General features: G+C 41.3%; 2 protein-coding genes across 3 annotated transcripts in view; one reads left to right on the top strand and one right to left on the bottom strand.

Annotated features, from left to right (window-relative positions):
- arhgef10 (Rho guanine nucleotide exchange factor (GEF) 10) overlaps window positions 1–26123 on the bottom strand; it is a gene marked incomplete at its 3' end in the record, with an annotated part of 145693 nt that overhangs the window by 73001 nt on the left and 46569 nt on the right. For both annotated transcript variants that reach the window (XM_084045672.1, XM_084045673.1), the window contains exons 3-8: window positions 22798–23157; window positions 11663–12004; window positions 5735–5771; window positions 3541–3629; window positions 2675–2731; window positions 956–1128 (exon numbers count right to left, since the gene is read on the bottom strand). In XM_084045672.1, coding sequence (XP_083901798.1) covers window positions 956–1128; window positions 2675–2731; window positions 3541–3629; window positions 5735–5771; window positions 11663–12004; window positions 22798–23157 — 1058 coding nt within the window. The remainder of the gene's footprint in view (window positions 1–955; window positions 1129–2674; window positions 2732–3540; window positions 3630–5734; window positions 5772–11662; window positions 12005–22797; window positions 23158–26123) is intronic.
- On the top strand, window positions 8016–9375 carry LOC311036752 (uncharacterized protein). Its single transcript, XM_084045685.1, has 2 exons — window positions 8016–8972; window positions 9085–9375. The coding sequence occupies exons 1-2, from the start codon at window positions 8043–8045 to the stop codon at window positions 9346–9348; spliced, it is 1194 nt and encodes a 397-aa protein (XP_083901811.1). The 5' UTR covers window positions 8016–8042; the 3' UTR covers window positions 9349–9375.

Genomic DNA, 26123 nt, shown 5'->3' with positions numbered 1-26123 from the left:
CAAGACAAGTTGAAACTTCTAAAACGGATCGAAATCCTGGTGGATCTTGATTTCTACCGGTAACTACAATCGTTAAGCACAGGGGCCTAGGTGGGTATGAGGTGGAAAGTTGAACTACGCGACTGCAATACTGCTGAGAGATAAGTGTACTTCTGCGATTAAGCAAGAAGAGGTGTTCTGAATTGCGACTCAGCCCACGTCAACTATGTATGATAAGGACACTCCTTTAATTATCATACACCCCTATTGATGTGGGGTGAGCGTGACCCTCAGCCAGCCAATAAATTATTGCCTGGAATAATATTTAAAAAAAACATCTGTGGATGTTGACAGGGGGCGCTAGCCCATATATGAGACACTGAAACGAGTGTGGTTTGCAGCATTCTAAACCGGACAGTCAACGTCAAGTCAACGAGCGGAGGCCGTTTGCTGTTTCCATAGCAACTGTCTTGTCACCGTCCCTCCGGCCTATGGGATATAAACAGCAGACAGACTTTTTGGATTGTGCCCGACAGCATAGATATACAAGCGGGCTGTCTTATTATTGAAATGACCAGTTAGGGTGATCAAATCATTTGCAAAGAGCCAAACATGAAGAGTTGTAACTATGATGTGTTAAGACTCCTTTCTGAAGACTAGATCTTTGATGTTAACAGCGATACGACATCTCCACGAGAAAGAAAACATGAACCATCTGCTGTAAATGAGCTAGTGTTAATTTATCTCTGGGAGTGTACAGAGGACCATTTGTACTCTCTCACTGAGTTACAAGGCTTTTACTGTTGTTCTTGTCTTACATCAACAACTACAAATATCAATATCCTGTCTCTCTTTTGTGTTTTTGTTTTGATTACCCCCCCTCTTCTCCAGATGTGTACAGTTGTACAGTAATATTGACATAGGGCTGAGTGGCTGACAGGCTGGGGGGGTGGGGGGTGTTGTTTGCTCTACATACATGGGTCTTCCTCTGGGGCTTCCCCCTCATGAAGGCGTGGGGCATGCCGTTCTCGGCGCGGCCCTCCCCGTCACTGGCCTCGTCGTAGCTCTCGAACTCGCTGGAGCTCCAGCCGCTCTCGCAGCCTCCCTCGTCGCCCAGCTCCACGTCGTCGTAGATCATCTCATCTGGCTCTGCAAGGGTTAATAACACATTGTTAACTAATTTACTGAACGACTTTAGACGTTTTCAAAAATAGCAGATCTACAAGCTCATAGAGCGGCACAAAGTGATGCGCTATGAGCTTGTAGATCTGCTATTTCTGAACAGCCAAAGTATAGAATAATGATTAAAGTGGTTAAAACGCTATATTAACTAGGAACCCTCCTCTCCCTCCAAGGTCCCCTGGGGGACCCCACTTTACCACTTTGAGAACCAATACATGCTATACATATAGCTAAAATCTAAAATTACTCAAGATGTTTCCCCGGATTGAATGGGTTAATAATACACATCATGAATGTGACCGTGCACTTTTGTGTGGCTCTTGTGCATGGCAGTGTTTAGCAGAAAAAAAGGCTTCAAACTGCAAGGTTGTCCAAAATGTCTGATTATGATATGGCAGTGGTTTTCAACCCTTTTCATATCAAGGGCCATTATTTATTCTGCATTTGAGCCACGGATCCACCATTTGATGAGATTTAGCCTCAGACCCAAAACTTTTTGTTGTCGTTGGATGAGATTTTGTCCACAATTCCAATTGTCCAATAACAGGCAAACGTTGATCAAAATAACAATTCTTCTACATTCTCTAATTGTGTAGACTTCCTGTAAATTAAGTCATGCAGATGTTTAACAATAATTTAACTCTTGAGAGCATAAAATGAAACCAAATGGACCCGTAAGGGTCCATTTGGTTTCATTTTACTCTCTCAAGAGTTAAAGATCTAATAAGGGTCCATTTGGTTACCAACTCTCCATCATTTAGCTGGGGACCACCTGGAACCCCCTCAAGGACCACTGGTTGAGAACCACTGTGATATGACATTTTACACTGTGTACATAGAGCACACAGTTCTATGTACACAGTGATAGCTTGTCTTGTAAGCTACTTTGAAGTTCCACTGCATCTTCAATTCATTCATGAATAGACCGTCCAGCTAATGTACACTAATGCACACTGCAGTGTATCCCATTGCCTCAAGATGTCCATACAGCTCAACCTTGTTTAATCACCTCTGCTTTTAGTCTCATAAATAATTCAAGTAGCCTGCAGGCAAGATTTTTTTTTTTTTTTTTTTTTTTTTTTTACCGCTTAAACCATGTGTACTTCTTTATTCAAAGTATTTTTTTTTTATCTCCTTTTTCTCCACACCAAATCTCTTCACCGAAAATAGCGGCTCTTCAAGCTCACAACGCGTTGTATAGCGAGGCGTTGAGCTTGTAGATTGAGGGTGTCATTGTGCGCTTAATGTCCTCAAAGTCACGCATCCAACAAGCTTTGAACTGAACAGATTGGACCTTCCGTTCCAGAAATAATGCCCAAAACATCTTGAAAACGGCCACTTTGCCAACATAGAGGGTTTATGTGGTTAAATGGTGAAGTGGAACCAAAAGTGAACCTACAGTATATGCCACAAAAGTGGCACAGAGGAACCACAAGACACAATGGTTGAAGACGTAATTGAAGCAGCACAAATAAAACCCTGATTTAAGAGGGAGAGGGAGGGAGACACTAACCTGTGTTGGAGTCTGAGTTCTCTCTGGGAACGTCATCGTAAATCACCTCGTCTGGACCTGAACCGCACAAACCAAAGAGAACAATATCTTACAATCATGAGACAGGATGCATGGAGAAACACCACTTCCTCAAAGAGGAGAAGAGGAGGAAGGAAGTGTCTGGGATATTCACTTGTTTCAAATAGAAAGAAAAAAGGAAAGAAGGAAAGAAAGAAAGAAGGAAAGAAAGAAAGAAAGAAAGAAAGAAAGAAAGAAAGAAAGAAAGAAAGAAAGAAAGAAAGAAAGAAAGAAAGAAAGAAAGAAAGAAAGAAAGATAGATACTGTAAGAGAACAGCACTGCAAAGTTTTGTACTAAGACTTTCACAGAGGAGAACATGAAGGAAAATACATTAAAATTATTTTGTGGATGTAAACATGAGGACTAAACGAATGCTTGCACCAAAAAAAATCCTGATCATGTACATTCTTTTTTTTTTTTTTTAATATTGCTTTTTTTGCAGTTTAGCTTACCAGAAAAGTGAAAAGAACAACACACAAAAGGTGCTGGGCTGAAGAAAATGTAATTGAATGCAAAAATGCAAAAAAAAGAGCTTTCCGTCATATACCTTCTTCAGCCTGAATAATCCACATAAAATATGACATCAACATTTTGACTTAAACAGAAAGCACACGTATTTCATCCCAGTTCTGCCTGATACTTACTTGATACCAACATCAGCGCAAGTGTTGTGAACAATATATTACATATTACAACACCTAGATTATCTGTATGAATAATAATAATTATTATTATTATTATTATTATTATTATTATTATTATTATTATTATTGTTGTTTTTATCATAACAATAATTATCATGACTTACTCTCCATCCAGGCTGTGTTGGCAGGATCAGACACCCATTTGGTCAAGGCATCCTCCTCTCTAATAGGCGCGTATTCTTCACTGAAAACACTGAAAACATAAAACATACAAACAAAACCATCATCTTTCACTGACGGGATCTAAACCAGGGGTACCAACCTTTGTTTGTGCCCTAATTAGATAATATTACTAAATAATGTTGTTATACTTATAAAGTTGAAGTAATATGACACATTCTGGCTATTCATTATTAACCCACAATGTATATACCTTTTTAGTCTTTATATTTGCATAATGATATTATTTGATATTGTAGTCCTGAAAATGACGTTATATGCATGGGATTGAATGCCTTCCATCTCACTCTGAGCCATTCACTTGGACCAGGTTTAGCATACTGATACTGTCATCATATGGAATGCATATATGGCTGAACATCCCAAAGCAAAACCTGCACCTCTTTGAGATGAATTAGACTGGGGGGTTATGGCATGATGTCGCATTAGTTCTCTCTCTCTCTCTCTACCTCTCTCTCAAATCATGATGATTGAATACTGTTCTTTTCATGCGTGTCACAGGACAATGCATGTTAATGACATTGATTGAGGAACCTGGTTGAGACAGACAGGCGGGGTGGGGTGGGTGGAGTTGTTCACAGATGTGTTGATGGCTTCTTAACGATCGTCGTTGTTTCTGAAGGTGTGGTGTGGCGAAGGTGTGAATGACTATGTCCTTACAATGCGTTACTAAGTAGGCTACCGACATCTGTTTTCAACTAGCAGTATTGAGCAGCAGAGGGAGCAGCTTGAGAGCAGGGCCACATAATAAAATAAAATCTATATTTTCGTGAGGCAAGGCTCCGACACATACATTTTGACTGGGTGAGCCAGGGTGGGTCTGACTTCTGATTGTCAGATTCTCTACCCAGACTAAGGTACAGCTTCCCCTAAAATACATCCCGTTGTCGGCAGGATTCGAACCTGCGTGAGGAGAACCCAATGGATTTCTAGTCCATCGCCTCACGCCATAGTGAATATGATCCGTTCCCATCAGGATAAAACAGTGTTTATGTCAACGTAGGGGTGGGGGCAAATGGACAACCTGTGCCACACAGCCAAGATAGAGTTCTAGTCTATCGTCTTAACCGCTCTGCCACGACAACCCTGTCTACACTACTGCCGTAGATCAACTACATTTCCCAGAAGCTTGTGGGTAGCTTAGAATAAGCAGACATGGCAACACTGCTTGTTTCTAGAGGGTGTGTGTTGTAGTGTAGTCAGTCTGTATGATTTACAGGCAGTTGTGAAGGTTCTTCGGCGAAGAGATTTGGTGTATCGGGAGAAAAGGAGGGGGCCATGTATAGAGCCCTGGGGGACCCCGGTCAATGAAGTATATAGGGTTAAAAATGTTCACTTATATATATATTCAAAGATTTGCACAAATTGTACGATAAAAAAAATAGCAGATCTACAAGCTCATAGTGTGGCACAAAGTGATTCTTCATGCCACACTCTCATAGCGTAGTACGATGTGATTAGGGCTGTCAAAAAAAATCGATTCATGAATAAATCGCGATTCTTAATGCCACGATTTTAAAAATCGATTCAAAATATTAAAATCGATTTTTTTATTTTTTTTATTTTTTTTTATAAAATCGCAATAAATCGCAGAATCGAATATCAATTAATCGCAGAATCGCAATTTTAATCGAATTGGCACCCTAGAAAATCGCAATAAATCGCAGAATCGCAATTTTAATCGAATCGGCACCCTAGAAAATCGCAATAAATCGCAGAATCGAATCGGATATCAATTAATCGCAGAATCGCAATTTTAATCGAATCGGCACCCTAGGAATCGATTTTGAATCGAATCGTGAGGTAAGTGAATCGTGACACCCCTAGATGTGATGCACTATGAGCTTGTGTATCTGCTATTTTAGCCAAAGTATAAAATAATGGTTAAAGTGGTTGAAATATAGCTACAATTTAAAATGACACAGATGCTTTCCGGGTTTTAATGGGTTAAGTAGTTAATATATCCTGTTATCGATTTGAGAGTATCAAGATCAAGATAGATTCTTTATTTGTCCTTGCGGAAATTCATTTTGATTTGGATATCAGACCTCAGGTTCACTACAGTACAACACACACAAAACAAATGGTTTTAAATCACTCTGAAAGATGTTCACACACCTGTCTGCAGAGTTGTTTCCAGTCGTGACCACCGTTACTATGGGGTGAGAAAGAGAGAAAGAGGTTAAGACAAAGCAATACACTTTACATTTTTTAATTTAGGCATTGAGACCTGAAGCCGATTCTACATGTCTCCTAAATCTCAGTATTCTGAAAAACGTATGTTTCTATGTCAGTGGTGCTCAATCTTTTTCATGTCAAGGACCCCCAAAATGATATGTATTTGGCCGCGGAACCCCATCAAAATATTTTGTTCCAGGGACCCCCAGAAGCAAAGATTTGAGTTAAAAATGTTCGCTTTAAAAGTATTTATATTCAAAGATTTGCACACATTTTCACGATTTTTCAAAAATAGCAGATCTACAAGCTCGTAGCGCGGCACTCGGTGCCGCGCTATGAGCTTGTATATCTGCTATTTTTGAATAGCCAAAGTGTAAAATAATGCTTTTTAGCTCAAATCTAAAAATGACACAGTTCCAGGTCTTAATGGGTTAACAGACGCTCTTAATCCAGAGCGATTTACAGTAAGCAAGGTAAACACGAGGTAATACATAAAATGCATAGAAATAGTAATCTAGGGTCATAGGTAAACCAAGAACCTATCATCAGTCTAAACAGTATAACATTTAAAAAATCTGTACATATATATGCAGCAACAAATGAACCTGGCATCTGTCTACATAACGTGCTATCTAAATGACATTTTATAGCCTTTGCAAAAGCCCAGTGGTGTAAAGTAACTAAGTACATGTACTCAAGTACCGTACTTAAGTACAATTTTGACATATTTGTATTATACTTGAGCATTTCCAATTTTCTATACTTTTGCTTCAACTCCACTACATTTCAGAGGCAAATATTGTACTTTTACTCCACTACAATTATTTGAAAACTTACTAGTTACTTTGCAGATTTGCATTATTATTACAAAACATACAGTAACCACTTCGATCAGCCCTATTTATATTTAAAACCCTGCAAGACCCACAGTTGCAAATGTGTAACATTTGTATGTTATAAAAAAAAGGGTATAAAATCATTTGTTTTCCTGTTATTTTTTCACCTAATCATCATCACTGGATCCTATTGTTTAGTCTTGCAATGCCATTGGCCAGGATTTTTGCATATAAGTACCCCCCACAGAGGCAGGAAACTTCACAACTTCTAAATCCTTCAAGGAAGAACAACTCTTTTTCACTGGACGGGATTCCTCACAAAAAATGTAAGTAAAATGCCTGTAATGTTTTTTTGGGTGATCGTTAGAATGTCTAGAACATGTACATATGTTATTATTGTGAAAGATATCGGCCAAATGTAAATTAGAGCATGCTTTATACTACTTTATACAGCAGTGGGACAGTGTGGTAGCAAATACCTTGTTTATTATCAATTATGTTAAACTTGGGACACAGCCATAGCTATTAAATTCCCTTTTGTATGTGATGCATTTTATTCTGAAGGTGTTGTGTTGCATTGTGAATCCTTTATGAAAGTAAGGCGGTCTCCTGTCTACTCTGACTCTAAATAATTAATTAACATTAACTGTGTTTCATTGGAGTGGCCAAATATGCTCTTGTGTTTATTATTTGTTGTCTAGTAACGCTCGTTTTTATATTTCATTTTATGGAATTGGTTATTTCATGGTTAAAAACGATTAGCATGCTAAGCTAGCTGCTGTGTTATAAGAGCCCCTAACATGGAACATGCTGTCTCTGAACAGGTGACCAAAGACTGTAATGTTTTTATTTTATTATTTGCATTTTTGTCAGACTTTGTGTAAAATTAATTCCACTATACGATCCATGTTTGATAAGTCTGTCAGTCCAGAGGAATCCTTTATGAAAAAGACTGTCTGTACCTAAAGAGCTGCTGTGGTTGTAATATAATAATAATAATAATATTTGTAACCATTGAAACCAATTTGTATTTTGTAACCAATTGTACTCTAAGACAAATATACTGCATTAGCTTATAAAATTGCATTGCCTATAATGTTTTAGCAATCGGTTTGTGGTAATTGTTCATGTGGGCGTTGCCCAGTTAGGACTCTCATCCTTGTTCATGTGAGGGGTGGTGGGGATTGCCCACTTACGACCATCCTCAATCCCTTTGTTAGGCTAAGCACCATCATCACTCCCTTTGTGAGGATAAGCAACGCACAATAGGTTGACCATACAGTATTGTGTGACTTGTGAATTGTGTACCTGCAGTGAGATGTGTAAACACTACTAATGTACTAAAGGTATTTCTTTATTTTAATTTCAGAATGCCACGATTTAGGAGAGGGTCTCGCGCTGTAAGGAATGTGATGGATATTGTAGTGAATGGAGAGAGTGATGTGGACATCGACTTCACTGACACCGATGAAGAGTCGGATGAAGAGGCCTGTGGAGAGGAGTCCAAAGAAAACCAACCACCCATTGAACCCACTGACTGCCCAGTAGATGCAGACATTCAGCCGTCCCGACCGGCCAAACACACCGAGCCCCGTGAAAGATATCAGCTTCGGCAGAAGAAGAACTTCATCAGCCCTAATGCAGACGTTTCTGGTCCACCTCTGACTGAAGATGTGAGTTCTCTCCACACACCACTGCAGTACTTCTGCCGGTTTGTGTCCGAAGACATGATTGACTCTCTGACAACAAACACAAATGCGTACAGCCTTCGAACAACAGGAACATCGGTTAACACGAGTAGAAAAGAAATAGAGCAACTGATGGGCATGTATCTGCACATGGGCCTTGTGCAAATGAATGGATGCCGAATGTACTGGGAAGCCCACACACGACACGCCCCTGTAGCTGATGTGATGCCACGCAACAGGTTCCAGTCTTTGCTGGCCTCGTTACATCTAGTTGACAACTTGACAGTGCCAGAGAGGGAAAAGAAGGACACACTCTGGAAAATCCAACCATGGCTGAATTTGTTCAGAGAGAAGTGCCTACAGGTGTTAGCAGAAGAGTCTGTGGATGAGATGATGATTCCAGCTGAATTCAAGGGGAGGTTCAGCAGCATCAAGCCACAACCCTGTGGTGTGGATTTACAAGGATTGTGGAAGTACAAGTTCCCCCTGAAAGCCAGACGCTGGTACATGTACATCTTTTGGCACACCATCACCCTTGCTGTGATCAACGCCTGGCTCCTCTACAAAGGCGACTGTGAAGCTCTCAAGGTCCCACAGAAAGACATCCTGAAACTCAGACTCTTCCAGGCACAGCTTGCATCCTCTCTCACTATGGTAAGAATCAAGTTCTGTTTACCATTTGTCATTTTAATATTTCAGTGTTTGCAATATCTCAGACTTGTATCCTGATGAATATTTGTACATTAATTTATTCTGTTCTAATCAGGTGAACGCTGCAGTCAAAACGCCATCTTCAGCTCAGAAGAGACAACGGGAAGAGAGTCCAAACCGCCATCCACACAAGGCACCACGTCAACATCGGCCATCAGATGTGCGCCAGGACCAAGTTGGACACCTCCCACGGAAGACACAGAGAGGGCGCTGCAGGAATAGTGGCTGTTCGGGGTACACCACCTTACTCTGCCACAAGTGTGATGTTCGTCTGTGCATTTCAGGAGACAGAAACTGTTTCTGGGACTATCACTGCTAAAAAGCAAGTGATTGTAAATGGTGTTCAAAGTGACTTGCAGTCACTGGGAGGATGAGAGGGGTGTGGGGTGCCTGTTTCATTTTGCGGAGCAGGTGTGAATTGTCAGGAATTGGTCTTGGGTGGAGGGCTGTTTGCAGCCCCTTTAGCAATGCAAATCAGAGTTGGCAAGACAGTATTGTGTGAACAGTGTATATTGTAATTAGGTTTCTTTAGTACATTTATTGTACTGTTTTTCATTTTGTTGTTCTTTTAATAAAACCACAATTCTTAAAAATATGGCTTATTGATGTTATTATTCATAATGTATACTGTTCTGAGGCCAAATATTATTCATAATGTATACTGTTCTGATGCCAAATAATGAACCATAACCATATAAATGAACCCTTTATATACCCAAGTTGTTTTAGTGAAGTAATATAGACATTTGCCATGTTATTATGACAGTGAGTAAAAATGACCTATAGGAAATTCTGCTACCCGATAGACCCAACATTGTAATATTACAACATTTCAATAAAACCTTACAAAAGATATTTTTTTAAAACAACACTATATTTTCCTCTCCAAAGTACTCCTACAACACCATCTGAAAGGATTTTTGCAAGTAGAAAATATATCCGGTTCTTGCAGGGTTAAGTACATTTTTATATCAATACTTTTGTACTTTTACGCAAGTACATGTTTTATTACGAACGTTGACCTGTTACAGAGTATTTCTACATTGCAGTATTAGTACTTTTACTTAAGTAAAATATTTGAGTACTTTTCCCACCACTAAATAAGCCTGCAAGGTCATCCTGCAAGCAACGCCTGTAGTTCACCGTAACCACCACAAGGTGTCAGTTCTCACACCACTAACACTAGTAGTACTAGAGCTAGTAGATGAAGTAAATCTCTCTGTTGAACTTCCCAACTGTTAATTTCATTTGACATGTGCTCAATTTAAATTCCAGAGTCAGATAACCTTCCTGTTTTCCTTGAGCCATAACTCTATCGCAAATGTCACGGCTGTGCATGGCTGGAAGCTAATAATATAATTCATGAGAGAGAGCTTGTAATGAATTATGATAATCCAAAATAGATGTTTCTGTGACTTTCAAAAATACAAACAGCAGCCGAACTGAAATGTCTTGACTGTGCGATGACCTGGATAGCATAATTACAGTATACAGTCGAGCTGTGCCAAGCTGTGCCAAGCCATGACTACTGTAGGAACTCGAGGAAAAACAGGAAAGTCCTCACAGCCAACACAGAGCTTTGGGCCACGGCTAAATTTAGTCCCTGCTTCCTTGTGGCTACGCTTTAGGGGGTGAAAAAAAAAGGAAATGCAGAAAGAGAAAAGAAAGGAATCTGAGTGCATTCATGTGTCATAGGAGGGGAGAGGAGAGGAGGATTTTTAAGTATCTAAACATCATGACCAGAATCTAGACCCCACTACAGAATGATCTGTTCCAAATATTTCTAAGCAATCAACATCTTATATCCAGTGTTAATTTTGACAGCAAAATCTGATTTAGTCTTAGTCTTTTGAATAACACATACTTTAGTTTTAGTCCTATTTCAGTCATCTGAAATTGTTAAAGGGGAATTTTGGACTAAGGTTTTCTTACCTTTTCTATTATGTTATGATATCTTAGGATGAATGGTACAGTAGAAAAATGTCATAACTCCATCCCGGGTCCGCCAGAGCTTAAAGCGTGCGCGGATAGGCCTTGCGTTAGATCACTTATTTTAATAGCTTTTTTTTTTGTGAGATCTGACGTTCATAGTGACAGAACACTATGCAACCGGAAAAAACAACAACAAAAAAAAGAGATTGAAATCTCGTCTAGCGAGACTTCCTTTTTTTTTGCAGTGTTCTGTCACTATGAATGTCAGATCTCACACAAAAAAAATTATTCTATTAAAATACGCGATCTAACACAAGGCCTATCCGCACACGTTTTAAGCTGTGGCAGACCCGGGATGGAGTTATTATGACATTTTTCTACTGTACCATTCATCCTAAGATATCATAACATCATAGAAAAGGTAAGAACACCTTAGTTCAAAATTCTTCTTCTCTCGACTAAATAAATTCTTAGTCGACTAAATATCAAAATATTTTTTGTCTTAGTCTTTTACCTGGTACCTAAATACCAGTGTTAATTTTGACAGCAAATTCTGATTTAGTCTTTTGAATAACACACCATTTAGTTTTAGTCCTATTTTAGTCTTGTTTAGTCTTTTAGTCTAAGTCAACAAAATGAACTCTGTTTCTATAGCTCAAGTAAAAGTTCAAACTGAACCCCGCCCCCCCTGATGTGTTTACCATCCTCATCCATGGATAGGTGTCGTATGATAACTGGCGTGGTGTAGGCCGGCGTGATGAGGGGCACGCCGGACGGGGTGGCATAGCCGCAGGGCACGGGGACAGAATAACCAGGCGTGATGCCAGCGGTGGGGGGGCTGCCGGCCGGGACGACGTCCTGCCTCTCGCCCGCTCGCTCCGCGGGCTCCACGGGACAGGGAGGGGAGGAGGGGGGAGGAGGGGAGGAGGCGTGCTGCAGATCCAGCTGCTGCTGTTGGATGGAGGTGATGTCGATCACAGAGTAAGGGTTGACCTTGGAGGTGGTCCTGGGGACCGCCGGAGGTGGGGGAGCGGCTTCACTTCCTGTTGACAGAAGACACAAGACAGCTTGTAATTGATAACGGCACTTCCATTCTGATAGGGAATGCATTCACGTAATGATTTCAATTCATTTTGGGGGGGTCATGTTTGGCACTGTACACATACTGCACGTGAAGTTTGTCCTCTGCATTTTACCATTCATAATTAATTGACAGCAGGAGCAGTGGAGAAGTGTCACTAATAGTTAGTGGCACTTCTGTGTTAGAGTCTTGCTCAGGGACACTTATTATGTACATGTAGACTGAGTGAGCCATGGGGGCGAACCAGTGACCTTCTGATTGTCAGACTTTCTATACAACAAAGCTACAGCTGCCCTTAAAAGTTATTTCGATGTCGACAGGATTCGAACCTGCGCGGGGAGACCCCAATGGATTTAGAGTTTTCTACCGTATGTTTGCTTTTGGCCACGTATAATGTTTATTTTAGGTCGGACACTAAACCGTAATTGTTGCTTTTCGTGTTAGTTTTTTATATATACAACATACACGGACGGTACTGCTGCAGTGCTGCTGGCTGTGTCAGCTGAGCTCAGCGCGAGTTCGCTGTGTGAAATGAAACGTCTTATACTAAAAACAAATTCACCGATAATTTTACCCGTTGTATCATGTCATATTGACTTAGATGTGAGACGACGCATTAGATGCATGCACTCTCAAGACACGTTTTGGACTGAGGTCAGCTTGTTCAACTTGTTCAGTTTGTTCAACGTAACAGGATAGAATTAAATATTTCTACATAACAGCAATAGCCGAATAATGGGGATGTTGACAAGTAAAATAACCTTCATTGCTTATACTTACAGATGCTGCATTTCATGCAGCACTGTAGGCTATAGCCTAAACCAGTGGTTCTCAAACTTTTTCATGTGAAGGACCCCCAAATTGATGTATCTGTATTTGGCCGCGAACCCCCATCTGAAAATATTTTGTGCCAGGGACCCCCATAGAAGATTTGTGTTATCAAAATATTCCAAATGTTGAACATATCTGCAAGATTTCCAAATAGCCAATGTATATCGGGCTCAAGTGGTTAAACTGAATTGAATGCAAAATTAACTATTTTTTGCTGGGAACCCTCTGGTACCCCCCCAAGGACCCCTGGGGGTCCCCGGACCTGAGAACCAATGGCCTAAACAGTCAAGTATCTCAGATACTGTAAATCAATTGATTTAGCGATCTTTATAGCAGATCTAATGGTGGTGATGTCATTTTCACACCAGTAAGCATTTAGCAATACAAAAGAGTCTGCCTGTCTCTAGATTGCGGGTACTCAGGTCTATGAGTCGGTCTATTCAGGTGTTAAATAGACTGGCTGTTCCAAACATTCCTGGTAAACAATAGATGTTTTGACCTTATGTAAAATTAGGGGTATCTGGACTAACGAGCATCGATTTGTACTGCTATTATAATAGCAGGCCATTGTTATTCACCAATAATAAAATAGCTAACCAGCACACATTAAATGCCACTGATAAACATCATTCTGGGTTCTATTAAAAAAGTAGCCTATTATAAAGGTTTTAAATCTTAGCTTGCCAGTATAGCCGGATAGTGGGGAGGTATACAGCACAGTAGCTTATGTCAGATACTGTAAATCAATTGATTTCGCTATTTTTATTATGATCACGCTTGTTATCGCTCTCCTCCTACATTCACAGCAAACGGTGAAATAGGTTAATAGCATATTATAACAGTATGACAGGTCAAATTATAAAGCCTAGCCATCTTAAAGCTACATCACACAGAACTGTGGTCTAATAACACTTGCTTGAGTAGAATTAACAACCCGTTGAATGAAAATAAACGTGAATGAAGAATATTAAGGCCAAATGAACTTTATGTGTTTTGACAGCTGCAAGGGGATTCCCCAAACTGCTTCTGGTGACTCTGTGTCCATATAAGGGCATAGTGTGTCACTAGGGCACCCCCCTGATGGGAACATAGGGCCGGCAGTTCGAATCCCGTCTGTCGCACGTCCAACTAAAACTAAATCGTGCACACATCAAACAGAAATGGCTACAGAATAGCCACATTTTTCTTCTCTCTCTCTTGTTTTTTCTCTCTTTTCCTCTCCTTTTTTCTCCCCCTATCCTTTGGTGGCCGAGTGGCCCCCCAGCTTGAGGCCATCACCTTAACCACAGCCACGACAACCTGTGCCACACCAATCCTCTCAACTAGGGCCGCAACATTGATGGTTTTGTGGTGTAGGACACTGTGTGAGAAATGTGTTGTTTACACTGTCTGTCCTTACTGCCCCTCCAGTACAACATGACTCTTACTAACAGGAGATACAAGTTACTGTTGGTCTGACAAACTGCAATTAATTACCCATTATTACTTTGTTATTATTATGTTATATTACATTGTTATTATTATGTTATTACATTATTACACACAAATAGATACAAAAATATTTTTGCGTTGTCGGCAGGATTCGAACCTGCGCGGGGAGACCCCAATAGATTTCTAGTCTATCGCCTTAACCGCTCGGCCACGACAACCTGTGCAACACTTCATCAATCAACTAGGGCTGCGATCATTATTTTCCTTATTTTTATAGAACCGTGTTTAAAAAATAAAAAAATGATGTTTTTTTTATACATTAAAGAATCAATGCTAAAAAATCTAATTGATTGTTTATAATTGACTAAATCAATCTATGAGCTCATTTCTTGGAGAGTTGCCAAAGTTGCAAGTTGCCCTAAATAATTCAGGGCTGGTGTTGACATGTGGCCTATGAGACGTCTACCTATTTGTGTCTATGTGGAAGACCCTGGTCAGCTGTATATAGGGTTTGAGTGGTTAATTGTTGCACCAGTTGTAACATGCAATAAGTACTAAAGCTACTACGTTGTCGGCAGGATTCGAACCTGCGCGGGGAGACCCCAATAGATTTCTAGTCTATCGCCTTAACCACTCGGCCACGACAACTTGTGCCACATTCAATCTCTCAATTAAAGCTAGAAGATTTTGTGGTGGGGTACAGAAATGTGTCATTTACACTCTCTGTCCATCCTTACTGCCCCTCCAGTACAACATGACAGCTCTTACTAACAGGAGATACATGATACTGTTGGTTTGACATACTGTACTGTATTACACATTACCTTGTTAATACTATACTATTACTGTTATTACTGTTCTATTACTGTGTTATTACTATGTTATTACTATGTTATTACTATGTTATTACTATGTTTTTACATGAATACAAACAAATAGACAAAAGAAAATGTTTTACGTTGTCGGCAGGATTCGAACCTGCGCGGGGAGACCCCAATAGATTTCTAGTCTATCGCCTTAACCACTCGGCCACGACAACCTATGCTACATATACTCTCTCAATTGAAACTGCAATATTGAAGATTTTCTTAGCCATTATTCCAATAATTGTTTTGATTAATGGAGAAGCATGTTTAAAAGAAATACATTGTCTTATTCATTATATATCAAAGAATCAATGTTAAAAAAATCAAATTGATTGTTTATAATTTATAATCGGCTAAATCAATCTACAAGCTCATTTCTTCCAGTGGAATGGCAAGTTGCCCTACATAATATGGTTTCAGTGTTGACGTGCGGTCCAGAGAACAAGGAAGCATCTACCTAATAATGTCTATGTGGAGGACCCCGGTCAACTGTATATACTATATAGGGGTTTAAGTCGTTAATTATTGCAACAGTAGTAACATCCAATATGTACTAAAGCTATTACGTTGTCGGCAGGATTCGAACCTGCGCGGGGAGACCCCAATAGATTTCTAGTCTATCGCCTTAACCGCTCGGCCACGACAACTTGTGCCAAATTCAATCTCTCAATTAAAGCTGGAAGATTGACGATTTTGTGGTGGGGTACAGAAATGTGTTATTTACGCTCTCTGTCCATCCTTACTGTCCTCCAGTAAAACATGACAGCTCTTACTAACAGGAGATACATGTTACTGTTGATTTGAAAGACTGTATTAAACATTGTTATTACTGTGTTACTACATTATTATACACAAAAACAAAGTTCTACGTTGTCGGCAGGATTCGAACCTGCGCGGGGAGACCCCAATAGATTTCTAGTCTATCGCCTTAACCGCTCGGCCACGACAACCTGTGCTACAGATAATCAATTAATTAATTAATTATCAATTTAAACTGTAAGATTGACGATTTTCTTAGCCATTGTTCTGCCAATTTTTTTTTGATTGATCGAGAAGCGTGTCTAAAAGGAAGAAATTATCTTATTTTTTAAATAACAAAGAACCGTTCCGAAAAAAATCTAATTGATTGTTTATAATTGACTAAATCAATCTATGAGCTAATTTCATGGAGAGTTGCCCAAGTTACAAGTTGCTCTACATAATTCAGGTGTGGTGTTGACATGTGGCCAATGAGCCGTCTACCTATTTATGTCTATGTGGGGGACCCCGGTCAGCTGTATATAGGGTTTGAGTGGTTAATTGTTGCACCAGTTGTAACATCCAATATGTACTAAAGCTATTACGTTGTCGGCAGGATTCGAACCTGCGCGGGGAGACCCCAATAGATTTCTAGTCTATCGCCTTAACCGCTCGGCCACGACAACTTGTGCCACATTCAATCTCTCAATTTAAGCTGGAAGATTGACGATTTTGTGGTGGGGTACAGAAATGTGTTGTTTACACTCTCTGTCCATCCTTAATGCACTGGATGGACAGAGATACTGCACTTCATTACCCATTATTACTTTGTTATTACATGATTACACACAAATAGACAAAAACACTTTTTTAGCATTGTCGGCAGGATTTAATTATTTTTTGACAATTGTTTTTAGAGACGTGTTAAAAAATAAGAAATGATCGTATTTTTTATAAATATCAAAGAATCGATGCGAAAAAAAGTCCAATTGATAGTTTGTAATCGACTAAATCAATCTACAAGTTCATTTCTCATAGCGGAGTCAAGGCAAGTTGCCCTACATTGACGTGTGGCCCAGAGGCCAATGAGGCATTTACCTATTTATGTCCATGTGGGGGACGACTGTCAACTGTACATAGGGTTAATTGTTGCACCAGTTGCATTTCCCAATAGCTTGTGGGTAGATTCACTACTTTCAGAGCAGTGTAGCTATCAAGTACGCTATTTTGTTCACCATGGAGCCGGGTAGCACATCAACATAAAATAGCAGTGGCACATCAACATAAAATAGCACAACTAGTTCGTTTTGAGAGCAGATTGTCCATCACATCAAAGAGAGAATTCTCCATCTCATCCATTTGTAGCTTTTACACATTCATATGTTTTATTCACTCATTCATAAAATATCCACAGCCACATTACGGAGAAAGTAGCTTGTAGCTAGCCATAAGTAACTTGTGTGGTTTTGAAAGAGAGCTTTTAGTGTAGCTCAGTTACTTTTTATGAAGAGTAACCAACAGATTAGCTAGCCCGACAATGATGCAATTACACAAGACAAAATGAAAACATGGTGGCAAAGCCTTGTTTCTAGAGGGCGTGTGTTGTGTTATAGTCAGTCTGTCTGATTTACAGGCAGCTGTGAAATGGTTTGACGCCCTCTGCTTTAAATCAGCTCGTGGGCCCTTTTGAATCAAACACAACTGTGTTTACGATTTCACATAAATCTCTATACACATTCGCGCGCGCACACACACACACACACACACACACACACACACACACACACACACACACACACAGGCAGCAAACGGTAAACTTCAACTCTCCTGGTAAAAACCTTGAGCTATTCTGGTAGGGAGGTGTTTAAGTATATGCTTGCGGTGTGTGTGTTGTATAGAGGAGAGATATGTATTCTGTAGTACTGAGAGGTTATCTCCAGTAGATCATGTTATATAGGCATTATAGGGGACATGCTCTCTGATAAGTCGACCTGAGTTCAAATGGCTGATTCATAACATCAAGCGTTTTTAAGCTCGGCTAAAAGCCTGTGGCCAGTACGGGGATCGAACCCGCGACCTTGGCGTTATTAGCACCACGCTCTAACCAACTGAGCTAACCGGCCAGATGTTTCTTAAAGTGACAGTACAGCACCACACTAAAACTGGGACATGGACTTTAGATATTGTAAAATACAGTAGTGTTCTTACAGACAGACACACAGAGCTTGTGAACAACACATTTTCTGAACTATTCTGTTATGGATGAGATACCCCTATCAGAGCTCTCTGTCCCTCTGTCTTAAATGGTGATCATTTAGCCACATAAACCCTATATACTTTGCTGACCAAGGTCCCCCAGGGGTTTATACTTGTTCCCTTACATTTTCCCTCAATCTCTGCCAAAAATAGCCAATCTATAAACTCACCCATTGGGATCTTGTAGATCTGCTATTTGTGTCTATTATTGACAAAAGTTTGCCTATTATGACATGCCCAGAGGAATAGAGATGATAGGCTTCATGTGGTTAAGAGGAAGCATAATACCCACACAGAGATCATAGGGGTCTGTAGAACAATCATAACATTTTTGTCAATACAGTAGCAATAGCGGGATTAACCAGTAATAACAGGGTAATAGCGTTATTACCCTGTTGGGTGTTATCCTATATATTAAAATTGGCTTAAGGGAGGCCGGTCGGCTGGGCATATACATATGACATCAAGGATCTCCATATATGGGCATAAAAGGGACAAGGACTGACAGATACAGAGATCTCCATATATGGGCATATCAGTCAGATAGAAAGGAAGTAAACGAGCTCGTTCACAGCAATGAACTAGTTCTTTCGAACTAATCGATCATGAACGACCCATCACTACTCCACATTTAAAGTAGGGCCTGTTTCCTGAATGGTCACCATATATGGTATGGGATAGGACTCCTCCCCTATCACAGCCGAAATAGCTCAGTTGGGAGAGCGTTAGACTGAAGATCTAAAGGTCCCTGGTTCGATCCCGGGTTTCGGCATTTTGACCCCCTGATGATTATCCATAGTTAAAACTTTATCACTAGGTTAAGTCTACACCTTTCCTAAAGTATCCGCTACACCCCTTTCATTACTAAGTGCTTCCCACTTGAATTAGTCAGCTTTGTCTTGTTTGTTGTTTTATCATTTTGTCCACTTCATAATTGGCCCATAGCATTGTTAACAGGTCAATACTCTACACTACAAAATAATAATAAAGCAGTGAAATTAATACAAATCAGATCAAAGGTCAGCTATACACAGTTTTAGAAAAAAAGTTTAAAAAAAAAGTTAATCAAACATGGCATCACTGAGTCCATCTAGACAAATGCCTTGTTAAAAAGAAAAAGCTTTTCTTAAAGTGACACCAAATTGCAACAAGAAAGTAACAGTGTTACATGGCCTTAGATATTGTAAAATATAAGTACCAGCTTACAGACAGACACTTCAGAGCTTGTGAACAGCTCTTTTTAAAGAATACATGAGACAAATTGCCCAGTTGGGGCCCACCCAAGTCCCAGGTAGAACCCACTTAAAGCCCACATGGGCAAACACAGGTGGGGCCCACCTGGATCCCAAATACAATTGCATAGTTGGGGCCCACTCACGGCCCACGTAGAACACACTTAAAGCCTGCATGGACAAACCCAGGTGGGGCCTGCTGTCATTACCCACTTGGGGCCCATATCATTTTAGCCACATGAACCCTATACTTTGCTGACCGGGGTCCCCCAGGGGTTTATACTTGTTCCCCTACTTTTTCCCCTCTACCAAATCTCTTTGACAAAAATAGCCAATCTATAAACTCACCCTTTGGGATCTTGTAGATCTGCTATTTTTGGCAAATCTTTGTCTATTATTGACAAATGTTCACCTGTTATGACATGCCCAGAAGAATAGAGATGCTAGACTTCATGTGGCTGAAAGGAAACATAATACCCACACAGAGACCATAGGGGTCTGTAGAACAATCATAATATGTTTGTCAATATACAGCAGCAATAGCGGGATTAACCAGTAATAAAATGGTGATAGTGTAATTACCTAATAACAGGTTAATAACACTGTAATTACTTATCATATCATGGTCAAACTAGGCCTCCACATTGAAAGTAGGGCCTGTTTCCTGAATCTGTCACCACTTATCACATGGGATCTGACCACTCCCCCTCCCACAGCCGAAATAGCTCAGTTGGGAGAGCGTTAGACTGAAGATCTAAAGGTCCCTGGTTCGATCCCGGGTTTCGGCATTTTGACCCCCCCCCCCTCCCCCTGGTGGTTATCCATAGTTATCAATCAGTAATAACAGGGTAATAGTGTTATAGCAGGGTAATAACACTGTAATTACTTATTATATCATGGCCCTTTAGAATCCAAAGCAACTGTGTTTACGATTTCACATAAATCACATGCGCATGCACACACACCTCACAGAAACGCAGCAAACAGTAAACTTCAACTCTCCTGGTAAAAACCTTAAGGTACTCTGGTAGGGAGGTTTTACTGTGGCTAACTAGGCGGCCATTTTTATACAGAGTGTGTGTGTGTGTGTGTGTGTGTGTGTGTGTGTGTGTGTGTGTGTGTGTTGTATAGAGGAGAAATTCTTTAGCACTGAGAGGTTATCTCCAGTAGATCATGTTATAGAGGAGACAGATATTACATGCTCTCTGACAAGTCGAGTGCAAATGGCTGATTCATAACATCAAACTTTTTTTTTAAGCTTGGCTAAAAGCCTGTGGCCATTACGGGGATCGAACCCGCGACCTTGGCGTTATTAGCACCACGCTCTAACCAACTGAGCTAAACGGCCATGCTAAGCAGAGCCCCTCCCTCCCCTGTCCATTGTTGACAGGAAGGGGGGGGGGGGGGGATGAACTGCTGGTATGTAGAAGTGAAAACACAGGCAAGAGTACAGACAGAGAAAGAGACAACCTGAACAACAAAATAGAGATAGATGAATACAAAAATGTCTTGAGTATGAAATTAAACCGATTATTTGCATAATGTCAGCCAACATTGCAAGAGTTTGCTAAAGGAACAAGAAAAGTACATCCTTTCTTAATTATAAGGTTCTCTAAAGGAGGTGACATGGGTCAAATTGCAAGAATTCTTCTCGATGAGAATTGTGCACTGAAAATATTTTCTTTCTTTTTTTTAAGTCTTCCTGTAAAAGCTTAACCACTTAAAAACCTCTACTTAGTTCACCAGAGTCCCCCAAAGGGGTCTATACTAGGTCCCCTCCAGATTTTGCTCTAAAACTAAATATCTTTGTCGAAAATAGGGATCTATGAGCTCACAATGCATCTCGTTGTGAGTTTGTCAATCTGTTACTTTCACAAAATCTTTCCCCCAGAATAGAGACGCTTGGGTTCATGTGGTTTAAACTGTATTATGTTAACATATCGCAAACTTAAGAAGATTGGGGCACAATGATCACATTCCGTTATAGGGAGTATAGTGTGACTATCAGTGGTGTAAAGTAACTAAGTACATTTACTTCTAGGTACTTTTACTTAACTGGAGTATTTCCAATGTTCAGCACTTTTACTTCTACTCCACTACATCTCAGAGGCAAATATTGTACTTTTACTCCACTACAATTATTTGACAACTGTAGTTACAAGTTACTTTGCAGCTATACATTATTACATTATAAAACATACATTAACCACTTTAGCCCTATTTTATACCTAAACTATTATAAAATAGCCGATCTACATGCCGATGCGATGCGTTGTGAGCTTGTAGATCTGCTATTTTCAAACATTTTTGTACTTTTATTTTTGGTACTTTAAGTACATTTTGATACCAATACTTTTGTACTTTTACTCAAGTAATTTCTTTATTCCGGACTTTTTCTTGTAACAGAGTACTTCTACATTGCAGTATTGATACTTTTACTTAAGTAACCACTGGTGACTATTCACTGCAATCATATTTATCTCCTAACACTGCGTCATGAATGCTGCCTTCAAGCATTTGTTTAGAATAGATAGTTAAGAGAAGTATGTAACACAACATTGCGTAGAGGACATAAGTAACTCTGTCACGGTTACTTTCTATCAAAAGAAAGCATCGTGACCTGAGCTAAACTTAAGCTTCTCTTAACCCTGTTATTTGCGGACAGCGTAGCCTACAGTACCTCTGCAGGGCTGTGGATAACACCGCTGTGTCATTAACCACAGTCTAACCAACTAAAGAGCTAAAGCAGCCATGAAATGGAACACTTTCCTATTGCAATCTCTCCACAGATCCATGCAAAAAGCTACTTTTAAAACATCTACAAGAATGGAAGGGCCACTAGATTAGTAAAGGAAAGAAAAAAGTGTATGTGTGTGTGAGAGAGAGAGACACACACACAGAGAGAGATCCAGGGTCAAGTTGGATGATAAGTGTAGGGGGTGAGTAGAAAGGGGTGTCAAGCCATTCAGTGATACAGCCCAGAACCCTCCAGCAACAGGCAGACCAGACATACTAGGTGTTAGGAGAGACTGGCAGCCCCCCCCCCCACCCCCCGTCAACACTCCCCAACCTGGGGGGGAAGCGGCCTCTTTTGAGTCAAGACCGCTTAACATAGAACAAAGTGAAAATAATGCTGTTCAGTGAAAGTACAAGACTACCATGTCTCAGTATGTGTGTGTATAGAGCTCATGCCTGATGTATACAGTTTCTCCCACCAAAAATAGCAGATTGGCTATTTTCATGTGTGACACTGGCGAGCAAACTAAGTATAGATCAGGCCCAACATTTGAGTCATTATATGTGACATCTGTCAAGGTCTCAGCTTGGACCATCGTACACATGTGTAAGCAATGCTCTCGACCTCCCCTGAAGCTACACATGATATGTATTTGGTGACAAACCTGTTCTCCCAGTGTCTGCCTCTGCCAGAGTGTCCTCCTCCACAGGAGGAGGTGGCGGTGGTAGATCGATGTCCTCCTCATCTGTCCCCTTGGCCACTGCTGTGCCTCCACTCGTCGTGGCGACTGTAGGGCCAGAAACCGCCGTCTTCTTTGACGACGTAGCCGTGGATGAGGGTGGCGGGGGCTCCGGCTTTGGGGCCTGACCCTCGGCCTGACTCTGCGATACGTCGCCGGGCACGGCTGGAGGGTTTGGGGGTGGTGGTGGCGGCCTGTCAGCTTCGGGGACCTCGTCGCCGCTGTCATCGAATTCGAAGGCCTCTCCCTCATCTTCCTCAGCTAAGGGGACATCGTCCACCAACACTGTAAACGGGGAGAGAAGGAGAGGAAGATATTAATAATTATAATTTAGAAAAAAAACGAAGAAAATCATCAATCGCAGCCCTAGTTGATTGATACTGTGTGGCAAAGGTTGTAGTGGCCAAGTGGTTAATGCGATTGTGTGTAATAATGTAGTAAATAACACTGTAATAACATAGTAATATCAGAGTAATGTGTAATACAGTTCAGTATGTAAAACCATCAGTAACATGTATCTCCTGTTAGTATGAGCTGTCATGTTGTACTGGAGGGGCAGTAAGTATGGACAGAGAGCGTAAATAACACATTTCTGTACCCCGCCACAAAATCGTCAATCTTCCAGCTTTAATTGAGATATTGAATGTGGCACAAGTTGTCGTGGCGGTCCTAACACTATCCAAACAGATCCTAACGCAGGTCCTAACACTTGCTACAGTTCCTAACACCTCCTAACGGCCATTGCTAACAGGTCCTAACGAGGCAATCCTAACACTCCTAACATGGGGGGTAAAAGAGCCAATCAGCTCTTGAGAGCTGATTAGGAGTGATTAGGAGGGAGGAAGGCAGAAGATCAGATTTTAAGCCTGTTAGGTTTACACTATTTGTTGCTTAAAAGTGTTGAGATCGCCTGCCGTTTTAATCTTTATCTTGAGTGAAAAAACAAACATGTCTAAAGCTGTGCATGCTTCATTTAACCCATTAAGACCAGGGACGCATCTGTGTAACCACTGTAACCACAGGCTTAAACCATTACTTTATACTTTGGCTATTTAAAAATAGCAGATCTACAAGCTCTTAGGGCGGCATTCTATGAGCTTGTAGATCTGCAAAAGAAAATATCGTGAAAATGTGTGCATATCTTTGTATATACAGTTTTTAACTAAAATCTTTGCTTCTGGAGGTCCAATTATTTTGGGGGGTCCTTGACATGAAAACGTTTTTGAACCACTGATAAAATAGCAACATAAGTTGAACAAATATATATATACTAGAGTTTCGGGGGGCTACGCCCCCCTCAACCCCAGCCGCGCACGGGGCCCAGCGTGGCCGTGTGTATATTGGGGGACCCAAATCGCCGGAGTGAAACTGTGGAAAAGTTTTTTTGAAAAAGGGAAAAATTTGAAGAAATAATATTTGTTATGTTTCAGGGGGTCCACAGGGGGTCCGCGGACCCCCTGATGGTCCACTGACCCCCTGTGGAGTGTTGGGACGCGCGGGGACACCCCTGGAACATTGCGGACCATTTCGGGTTTTTTTTTTTTCATGAAGGTGGTTGCTTGTTTCTGGCGCAGGCTGTGCAAACCTGGCAACCCAGCGCATGCTGCCGCACGTTTAAGTGGCGTAGCGTCATGAGGGTCAGTGGGGCCGTGGCTCGGTCAGTGAAGACCCTGTAGTGCGGATGATATGTGGCATAGAGGGGCAGATTGTAAATCCACAGAGGAAACATCCGTGGGCTACCATTGGTTCAGTGTTGTGTGCGGTCGCCCTGCGGCCCCTCCTCCTCCACCAATGTGCAGTATTGAGAGCCCTGACGTCACAACAATTGGAGCGATGGGCACTGCACTGTGGTTGGTTAGGGTACACGTAGGGCCCAGGTAGAACCCAGTTAAAGCCTGCATGGGCAAACCCAGTTAGGACCCGCCTTGGTCCCACATAAACATGGCTAGTTGGGGCCCACCTAAGGGCCAGGTAGAAGCTACTTATAGCCTGCATGGGCATCGCAGTTGGGACTGAAGTGGATGCCGCTGACATTGCTGACATGGGGTCCATATGGTTTAGCCCACCTTGAAACCATATGGGAACTATGCTGGCATGCTGGCTGTAATGCAAACGCTGCATCATACCTGCAGTGTGTAGTTTGATGTTGTGTGTGTAGCAGATATACCTGCAGTGTGTAGATCAATGTCCATAGGAAAGTCAATGCCCAGCAGTGTTTTTTTTCCCCAGCGGAGTTTCTAGTGTCTCTGTGTCTCTCTGGAAGAGGTTGCACATGAACTCTGCAGCCGCACTGAGGCGCTCCAACACAAACACTCTGACATTAAGCTGCTTCACACAACAAACATCAGCACCACGCTGCTGTTTGTCCAAAAGACACAATATCTCCTCTCCCACCGACGTCATGTGTTCATTTATCGACAGCCGTACAGACTCCTTTTGACACATTTTACGTCGTTTATCCAGCTCTCACTGACTCTCCACATCGGGCTGTTATTTTGCTGCGATCAAGTCAACGATGTGACAGATTAGCTATCACAGACGGACGGACAGGGGGTGAAACATAGTCTTGCGCCATGCCTTTCGGCCTGGCGGAGACAATAAAAAAACGAAAGTAAAGGAAATGGCCATTTCTGCAACAGAAGTAGTCAATAAACTATGCTATGAAAACATGGGCCACATTGGCAAAGAATGTAAGAAAGAGGCAATCATGTAGAAAATAGCCGATCTCCAAGGTTACAAAGCCTGTGAACGTGAGGCGTTTCGAGCTTGTAGATCGGCTATTTTCACAATATTTACTTGTGGAACGGAGTCAAACAGAATGGGGGGGTCCCAGATCAAGTACGTGTATTTGGGGGGGGGGGGGGGGGGGGGGGGGGGGGGGCGGCGTGAAAGGGTTGATAAACACTGCTGTAATCGGAGGGAAATTATCTGAAATTACTACATGACCATAATGCAGCCTAACATGCGTTGCACGGGGCGGTCCTGCCATTACGTGAGTTACTGTAGTTGCTGTGGAGCTACATAGTTCTCCAGAAGACAGACACAAACATACACCATCTACAATGGACGAACTGAGCAGCAATATAGACATTCACCACACGAACGTGCATTGTTGACAAAGTGATTGCACAGCCGCTGCAGGCATGACAACCAGGTTAGCGTTAGCGACATGGCAGCTATCACAGCGCCCTGTCCGTCGTGCTGCAACTGACTGTGATGGCTACAGCAGTAACAGCAAGCTGTCTGCGATG

The sequence above is a fragment of the Gymnoscopelus microlampas genome (genome assembly GCF_963454915.1).
Source record: "Gymnoscopelus microlampas genome assembly, chromosome: 20".
Classification (NCBI taxonomy): domain Eukaryota; kingdom Metazoa; phylum Chordata; class Actinopteri; order Myctophiformes; family Myctophidae; genus Gymnoscopelus; species Gymnoscopelus microlampas.
The sequence above is the reverse complement of the archived record's forward strand: the minus strand, read 5'-3'. Positions and strand labels throughout refer to the sequence as shown.